We start from the raw sequence: 9,564 nt of genomic DNA on the forward strand, positions 1-9,564 counted from the left end.
TCCGGCCCGCGGAGATCTTTTTGTCCACGGAAAAAAAAACGTTTGTTGGTGATGGCTGAGGAACTTTGCCCAGAAAAATCAAAGACATGCCTGAAAGAAACTGGCCCCCGAACTGAAATTTGATAGTTAATGCGGCCCTCGGACTGAAAAGTTTGGAGACCACTGGTCTAGGGCAATGTATTATTTTTTTAATGCCAAAATATCACGTGATTTTAGTCTTCATAAATAAATTGAAGTAGGCCTTTATTTAGTTAGCCTAGAATATCTTTTTAGCTGTTTTGTTTTGTTTTAGTTTTCTATGTCTCTATTTAAAATCATGTATTTAATGACGAACTTTGAAATTAAAAAATAACGGTTATTTATAGAATATTGTATTTTATTACCATAGAAAATAAACAAATCTGGAAAAGTATCGAAGTCAAGTAAGGGGTTCAGTTTGGGATTTTTAATTTTTTTAAGGCTAATTGGATAAACATTACATTTTGATAGTCAGTATCTTATTTTATATAATTTATTTTATAAAATCAATATTTATTCGTTGTTGATCTTTTTTCAATTATTAGAAATATCGTCGAAATACTCTGATTCCTTGGTGATTTCGAATCAGGTTAAGTTATGCGCATATCAAGCGCCCAGCAACGATTTCTAAATATACACCAGTCAGCATGCTGGTTTGTTTACATCCAACAGCTGACTGTTCTTGCCAGCGTATTTCCTCTTTAGGAGCAGCTGTCAATCAATGAATGAACTGTGACCTATTTTTAAATTTTGTTTTCAATTTTGACCCATAATTATTCTTTATACCCTGTTATTTTGTTTTAGTAATAATCAATTTATTTGAAAAGCGAAAATTAATTTATAACAAAATGTTTCAAAATGAAAAGTATTCACAAAATAAAAAGGGGAGGGATTAAGTTTGTCACGTGATATAACGTAATCCCATAGCAGAAGAGCTCCGCCATAGCTGCTGTTGTTGTTTTGGAAATCGAGTGTAAGGCCTATTACTAGACCAAAATCGTTGCAAAGATGTCGTCCCCAAGTCCAGGTAAACGTCGAATGGATACGGACGTTGTGAAACTGTATCCTTTTTCTGTAAATCGAGGAAAATCTAAAGCAGAAATATAATTTGAGAGTCAAAGTAGAAGACGTTCTGTGCTACAAAGTCCAGATGCCATTGTTGCTGTTTTGCTGGCTGGCTCAGGGCTGAGTGAGGTCATTATTGACATTGCTAACTCTACTGCATTAAATGTCAGGAAGAGTAAAAGAAGACTTTAATTGATAATCATCTAAAAGCTCAATCAGTATAGCCAAATATAGCAATCGCCATATGAATTTTCGTATTTAATAAATCTAATCTCTGTCCAAAGTAAACAATTTGACAGAACGGATGAGACTGAATTTTTTTATGACAAATAAAATCAATGACGCAATTCCTACCCAGCAACCTACAAATAACGTTTTGATCCGTTTTTTCCTTTGTTATGTTGACACGAAAACAGCTTGTTAGAGTTTCTGGGGGAAAATAACCTATTATTGCTAACTTACATAAGTCCATCATTAGGCCATATCAATAACACTACTAGTACTACAGTACCTAAAAAATGTAGACAAGGTCCTACTGAACACACACTGACACAGTCAACCCAGGGTTGACAGTTTGGTTACCTAGATCTAGATCTAGATCTATTTAATATTTACATTTAACAAATAATCAGAAGTCTAATAGAGCTAGCTAGTCTATTCCAGTCTTTTTATTTAACTTTGTACTTTTAACGAATTACATTTTACACTGGTTTCTACACATTTTATAAGGTGATCATTTATAATTTTATTTGCAAAAAAAAAGTGTGCTTTTAACTAACTAGGTTTTAATCTGAAGTCACCTGCTTTTATACCTAAATGCTAAAATGTGCTATTTCTTTTTAGTTTTTTGTTTTGCTAATCTTTACTATTCTGATCTTAGGTATGCCTAATGTAATGATTATTAAAAAAAAATTTCTCAAGATTAAAACTAGTTAATTGTTTATTCATTGGGAATATTTTACATTGTACTTGAGCAATAATAACAGTCATTATAATGATTTTTAAAAATCTCACATTAGCAATGTAGTAGCCTATCTAGGTCTAATTTAATATGGGGTAGGTTCAGTTTTGCTAGTAATAGTAAGGTTGGGCATCTCTAACAGAAAACTAGTTGAATTAACTTCTTCTAACATGTTTACACACGCTAGTAGCTGTAAATACATTATAATCATTATAAACTAATTTTTATTTGCAAGTATACTTTTATGTTTGAGAGAATATTATTAAAAGACTTTAGTCTGATCACTTTTGAAATGTTTATTTACCTTAATAAAAAATGTTAGCATTGAAAGCAAACATGAGGTGACAATTCTTGGAGGTCTCAATGAGTTTATGGTAAAGTTTTATGGCCCTTCTGGAAGTAAGTGTAATTTTATGGATTTTTTTTCTTCTTAAAATAAAAAAATTAAAATAAATTATTTTTTTTAACTAACGTAGAATTCCATCTTTAGATCTTATAGTATAAGCAGCTTACAATCATTTAGAATCAACATTTTCATTTTTGAAGTATAATCACTATATAACATTTATCTTTTTATGCATAACATCTTTGTGATTTCAGCACCATATGAAGGGGGAGTGTGGAAGGTTAGGGTAGATCTTCCAGATAAATACCCTTTCAAATCTCCATCAATAGGTATGTTCTCAATCATCCTGTGTGTAGAGATAGCTTACAGTAGCAGTCTCATCTGGCTGTGGTAATCTGTGGAATGAAGCTCTTAATTGGGGTTCTTCCATCTTTCACCAATAAGCTAGTGGGCATTTCATGCAGTGGTTAGCTCAGTACCTATCAGGATGGGCTCTTACATTTTTCTACCCTCTCCTCTTCTCTGTATATATCTCCATAAACATGCATATACACATTATGTTGTTGTTGCTGATAACACCATTAGAAGGTCGTCCATTTATTACAGACTATTCATACTTATGAACTGAAAGTTTACACATTATAAATGGGTGATTTTTTTTTTCTGCAAAAAATTACAATATACCTCAGAAAATCAGAAAAATAGTATTTAATAAAGAAAAATTAAAATACAAAAAAAAAAAAAAAAGTAAAGCATCACAAATAAATAGAACAATAGATGTGTTACTTAAAAACTCATTGAAACACAGCCTAAAATTACTGTTTAAACCTAGTGCTAACTTGACTCAAAAAAACCAACCCTAACCTTGCTCTAATTCTAACCTACCCCTAAATTAAAAAATAAAATGTAAGCAAGGTTTTATAATATCTCCCCTAAAATACATCTGATAACTATTTGTGGGAAAGCAAGGTTTCATGATGCCTCACCCAAAACACACATAACTTTTTGTGGGAAAGCAAGGTTTCATAATGTCTCACCCAAAAAACACATCACTTTTTGTGGGAAAGCAAGGTTTCATAATGTCTCACCTAAAATAAACCAGGTAATTATTTATCATTTGTCCTGGTCAAAAGGAGAATAGTTAATAGTTAAATATTCTTTCAATATTTGAAGTAATGAAGTACATAAATAAATAACAGTTTTGTCCTACTTGAAAATATTACCTTTATTTTTACATTAACAGCTTCCTTCTCCATCTTATGGTTAAAAGATTGAAAACAGTCTTAATGAATGGAGTTAGGGGCTTTGATACATAATTGCTATAGGAGTAGAAGTCCTAGCATTTTGATTTTGATAGTAGAAGATAGGTCTACCTGAATTTTTATCTATTATAGTTTATTTTTAGTCCAGAGTTTTTGATGTAATATATATTGTAATATCAACATTTACTGTAAAATATTGCTCTGTTTGTGTATTTTTATTTTTTTCCCTTCTCATCTTCCTAGTAGAAATTCTGTGACATTTATAAGTTTAGTAAAATACCAAAAAGCTTACGGAACTAATTCTGTTTTATTTCCTCCATTCTATTTATTTTAGAAATATATTTTGATTTATTATTGCTGTGCAACTGTATTAAAAAGTAAAATCTCTAATTGTTTCCATGTTTAGTTGTTTTGAATATGAAACAGAAAAGTAATCAAAAATATTTTCTTTTCTCTAAGGCTTCATGAATCGTGTGTATCATCCCAACATTGATGAAGTGTAAGTACTACTCCATTTAAAAAAAAATTAGCTTCACGCTTCACTGTTGAGACAGTGGCTTGATATTAATCCAGTATAATTAATTATTAACTCATTATTTTTATAGATCTGGAACTGTATGTCTGGATGTCATTAACCAAGCATGGACTGCTCTATATGGTTAGTAATAAAAAATGTTAGAGCGGTAGAGAGCTGGACTGCTAACCCGTAAGTCTTGAGTTCGAATCCGGGTTCAAGTCAGTATACCGTCCCAGAGTCCACCCAACTCTGATTGGTACCTAACTCACGTTAGGGAAAGCAAAGGTGGCTGGGCATAGTGCTGACCACACTATCTCTTTATATTCTAAGGTCACAAAAACAAGTGAAAGCTACTTCACTTGCCCCATAGACCGTCAGGTTTGAAAGGGAAACTTTACTACTTTTAAATAAGTTTTATTCACGATAAGGTACACAATGAGTAGATAGTTTGAGAACTGTTTTAAGCTTTGCTGTTGCTTAATCCAAAATACATCCCCTTTTTTCTATAAGCATTCTTTGATTAAAGTATTGTATCACTTGGTCATATATTATTTTACTTAGTAAAGTTACTAAAAGCTTTTAAGGTTATAAATATTCACTCTTGTTTGTTTTATTTATAATTTATTTTAACAATTTGTTTTAGAAATAATTGGTAGAACTACTGGACTTACACTAATGATTATATGTAAATAAATAAATGAATGCTGTAATGATCATTCATGTCCTTAGATCTCTCAAACATATTCGAATCATTTCTGCCACAACTGCTGACATACCCCAACCCTATAGATCCACTCAATGGGGATGCTGCAGCATTGTATCTACACAAGCCAGAAGAGTACAAGAAAAGAGTCAGGGGTATGTTGGGTGACTGCTTGTATTTTGATGTAAATATTAGCATTGGAGATATGTATCATTTCAATTTTAATAAGAAGTATTTATTAAAATTGTGTGCATTGCTTTGCCGTCTGGTAAACAAACTAAATCTTAAAGTATTAGACCTACATTTTAAAAAAAAAAAATATTTTTTAAATAACTTTTAGGGGTGTTTTGGTATAGATGGAAAAAAAAGTGTTTTGATTTTTTTCAAGATTACGTGCAGCGCTATGCCACAGAAGAAGCTTTGCGAGAGGCAGAACAAGCTTCATCTTCCAGTGAGTCATCCATGAGTGACTTCTCAGAGGATGAAGCACAAGACATGGAGTTATAATAGTGGGACCCCGGTCCCTGTGTCAGGGGTCCTCCAAATTTAGCCTTTTCGTTTTCAATTGTCCACACTACAAAAACCATTGTGTAAATATTTCTCAGAACAGGTCAACAGTTCATATAAGAATAAGCAATTCAATTTTTTTTTTTTAAATTTCGCAGCCTTTCTAAATAGCCTTTTTGTTTTTAAATACATTAAAATATTTGAGACATTTTTAATTCTTTTAATGCTAATGTTACTTGTAAAATATATGAATAAAAAATGACTTTAAAATATATGCACACTTGACCTGTTCAGTCTTCATTTTCATTGATAACAATTGGGCTTTAGCCAAACATTTTTATGAATTTTTTTAAGTTCTGTTATTGATGATGTAAAGATAATTTTCCATATGTTTAGGACATTCTTTACTTTGCATCGTTATTCCCTAATGGCATAAAAAAGTATCCAGCATCAACTTAATTAATACATTTTTCTCTAGTCATCCTAATGATCAACTACAAATTTATTAGCGCCCCCATAAACCAGCTGTATGTAAACGTTCATGTGACTATATTAGCCCAGTGGAATTCTTACAGATACAGTCTGCATTTATTTAGCTAAACATTCAACTCCTAACAAATATAAAAATGGATATTTCATTACAAATGTTAGCAAGCCTACCAGTGAAAACCTAGTTGTGTTATCTGTGCAGTGGTGCCTACTTTAATCAAGTTTTTATTGTTTATTTTTCAATAAGTTGGATATTCAAGTATGAGTGTAAATACAATTTTAATTCATCTAAAGTATACAAAACAAGACTAGTAACATTTTAAAATAGATTTTAACTTGAGATAAATGATTTCACTGTTTGTTCTTTGAGAACTGAGTACCTAGATTCCCACCAGCCTTGATTCCGTTTTAACATTATTAAAAAGTAATTTCGCTAATCATCTCTTTAAGGAAAAAAAAAATCCTTCCCGCTACTACAGTAATAAGGGGATACTGGGTACTTTGTTAATGTTCATACTACCGGTACATTTTTCTGTGACTTGTTTTTAACATTGGACTGGACGTCCAGGATCTGGTGTATATGCTATGTGGTGAGAGACCCTCCTCCATTAGGTGTAAGTGTATTTTGTTACATGATATAACTGGAGATCTTTCCTTTGGAATTTTTTCTTTTTTTTTGTTTCCTATTGCACATTCTGTGTATCCATATTGTGTGTGTGTGTGTGTGCATATGATGACAGGATGAATTGAACTTTGACTTGAAGTATTCAGGTCACCAATGCTCCATATATTTAGACATTGCTATGTGTATATAAATATAATATTTTTCTGTATTTTTGCTCTAAGAAAAAAAAAATTCATCAAAATGCTTTTTTTTTTTTCATCCATTGTATTTTTATATCTTTAAGAGAATGATTGTATTGTGGTTCAGAAAATATGTTTTTATATTCCTATATGTTAAACTGGAAAAAAATATTATTCTGTCTGACGAATTCTGTAGGTTAAACATATTTTCTAGATAGTAATTATAAAGACAAGATAGTCATAAATTAAAATCCCTTTATAGTTTATATTGTAGTCTCGTAAGATTATAAATTAGTCTGTCATCTTGTTTCAACTATTCACTTGTTAGCCAAACCTCTGTAATAATGGAGAATTGTTTAAGCTTTATTTATTATTAATCTAAAACATTGGAAATAATTAAAAAATAAGAAAAAAAAATTTAAAAAGAAAACTACACTCACGGTAATTGTGTAACAAATATTTAATTACTATAATTGGAAGTTATCTGAATTCATCTTTTTGATGGTCAGGAAACTCTTGATATACTCATATTCAATTTTTTTTTTTACTGTAGACTAAGCATGAAATAGCTTCATAAAATGTATTTAATTTTGTGTATGTATGGTGGAAGTGATATCATTTTTAACCAAATAAGATGTAATAGGATTAATATGTCTAGTTGTTTATTTGCTTTTTTCTCTTTTAAAAATGTACAATAATGATGATAATGCATGTCACTTAAATATTTGTATCACTATAAATTCTACAGACAATAATGTCAGTCATTCTATTCATTGGCCGCTATGCATTTCCTCTCCTCCATCAAGGCATAATTTGTAAACATACGCTTCTCAATTACAAACATTGCATTTTTCTCAATTACTTACATCACACTCGGAAATTTTTTTAAAAATTGGCTTTTCGTGCAACAGCTTTTGAAATTTTTTGCCCTTTTTACAGCAACAGCATTAACTCATTCAATGTTTAGCTTCATCATCTTTGTCTGGAGGCTCTAATAAAAAGAACTCTGCATTGCCAAGGAATTGCAACTGCAAGATGATGTCACTATAAAATGTGAATGAGAAAACAACCATAATTAGTATGGGCATTTCTTTGAGCGCACTATAGCCAGTTGAACTATAGTCTACAAAATTATTTCAATCATTTGCCATATCTATTGTAGGCATACCTTGGTGGTTCCTCTGTTTAAAAGGTTTAATTTTATCAAATATTCCTTGTAACCCAGATATTCACCTATGTTTTAGCCATTTTTGTGTGTGATCAAGATGAGAAGTAATGTCCTTAAAGTGAGGGTTTACAAATGATTTGGATCAATGCATTCAATCAAAATAGCCATACTTAAATATGTTCACCTTTTTTTCCAGCTTACCGTTTTTTTCTGCATATTTTTATTTCATTGTTTCAACTGAGATTTTATTTTCATTTAAATTTATGCCTCTCTCTTTTTTTTTTAAATGGCCATTTTTATAGTTGCAAGTTACACATTTTCTTTATAATCTTATTTTTTATCCTCTATCACTTTAATAGTTTCACTTTATTAGTTGTATTTGATTAAAATAATTTATGTTTTCCCAAATGCAAATTATCTCCTGTAATAAGTATATTTTTGTTTTTACAAATAGCAAAAAACAGGGAGGAAAGAATTTCATTGGTGATCTTTAATGGTTGAGATTTCAGTTTTCAGATGTTTTTCATAAGTGGCCTTGGGGGGAAAAAAACTCTAAAAGAAAATATATTAGGGATCATTCCTTTACTTTAAGTCTTTTTTTTTTAAAAACAGTATTAAAGTAATACATTTCTAAAAATTCAAGAAACATTTTTATGCAAAAACTGTTAGCTATTATAAACTGATCTGTGTTTTAAAAAAAATAAGAATTTTTTTTAATGCAATTTAAAAAGCAATTATATTTTGTCAGGTAATAGTGTTGTAATTTAATGAAATTTTTTGTTCCAGTCTTTTTCTTTATGATCTTAAGTTTTGACTTGAAGAAAAGATTGTAGAAACTAACACTACAAGAAGGTACATTTTCTTTCAGTGTTGAAAACAAATACCAACAAGATAAATAGTTGACGATCACAACTATCCACCATGATCAAGTGTGAGTTCATTTTCTGTGTCTTCAGTTTCTGACTGTCACAACCGCTTAGTTTGATTTATATTATTTTACAACTGTTTTACACTTTTTAAAGGATAAAAGAACATCAGATGTTAAACACTATTTTTGTTATCAGCACTAGTTTTTCTTTAGCTTAGAGCTAGCATCTTATGTGTAGATGGTCCTGTACAATTCTAGACATGTCATTATCTTCATATATAAATATATTATACATATGCACCTGATGAGTATAATAAAAAAAAACTTTCAGGATTTTAATTCACCTGTTGTCTTTGTCTCTGGCAGATGGCATTGTTTCAGCTGTTGTTTTTTTTATATCCTTTATCACACATTAAGTACTTGAAGGATTGAAGGAAATCATTTTCTGAGCTGAGTTGAAAAGATTAAAGGTGCTTGCCAACTCTAGAAATTTATTTTTAAGTCAAGGATTTTGTTGCCTTAACCCATCAAACACTTAGCATAAAACGAAACGAGATTTTTTTTTAAGATCCGTGCTGAGAAAAGCGAAGATGGTTTTACAAATTTACAACATGGAGGGTATTGTGACAACAAGCACAACACAGTTCCTCCTGGCAACAAATACAAAATGTCATCCTGACAACCAGCACAAGACTTGTCATCCTGGCAACAAATACAAGATGTCATCCTGGCAACCTACACAAAACATGTCATCCTGGCAACCTGCACAAGACTTGTCATCCTGGCAACCTACACAAAACATGTCATCCTGGCAACAAATACAACTTGTCATCCTGGCAACAAATACAACTTGTCA

General features: G+C 30.8%; 1 protein-coding gene across 1 annotated transcript; it reads left to right on the plus strand.

The window, feature by feature from the left end:
* Positions 1 to 923: 923 nt before the first annotated feature.
* Positions 924 to 9,047, plus strand: LOC131938579 (ubiquitin-conjugating enzyme E2 H). The gene is made up of 7 exons (XM_059296677.1): positions 924 to 1,079; positions 2,367 to 2,443; positions 2,645 to 2,719; positions 4,112 to 4,151; positions 4,258 to 4,310; positions 4,899 to 5,027; positions 5,261 to 9,047. Exons 1-7 carry the CDS (start codon positions 1,027 to 1,029, stop codon positions 5,377 to 5,379), a joined length of 546 nt encoding a protein of 181 aa, XP_059152660.1. The 5' UTR covers positions 924 to 1,026; the 3' UTR covers positions 5,380 to 9,047.
* Positions 9,048 to 9,564: the final 517 nt, after the last annotated feature.

Source organism: Physella acuta, unplaced genomic scaffold (genome assembly GCF_028476545.2).
Source record: "Physella acuta isolate Inbredline_101_S28 unplaced genomic scaffold, ASM2847654v3 ptg000250l, whole genome shotgun sequence".
Classification (NCBI taxonomy): Eukaryota; Metazoa; Mollusca; class Gastropoda; family Physidae; genus Physella; species Physella acuta.

Excerpts from the sequence above, each read along its gene's own strand:
- LOC131938579 (XM_059296677.1), top strand. The coding sequence starts at position 1,027 with ATGTCGTCCCCAAGTCCAGGTAAACGTCGAATGGATACGGACGTTGTG. Across the intron at positions 2,444-2,644 it reads GTTTTATGGCCCTTCTGGAA|CACCATATGAAGGGGGAGTG; the intron begins GTAAGTGTAATT and ends TTGTGATTTCAG. Across the intron at positions 4,311-4,898 it reads AGCATGGACTGCTCTATATG|ATCTCTCAAACATATTCGAA; the intron begins GTTAGTAATAAA and ends TCATGTCCTTAG.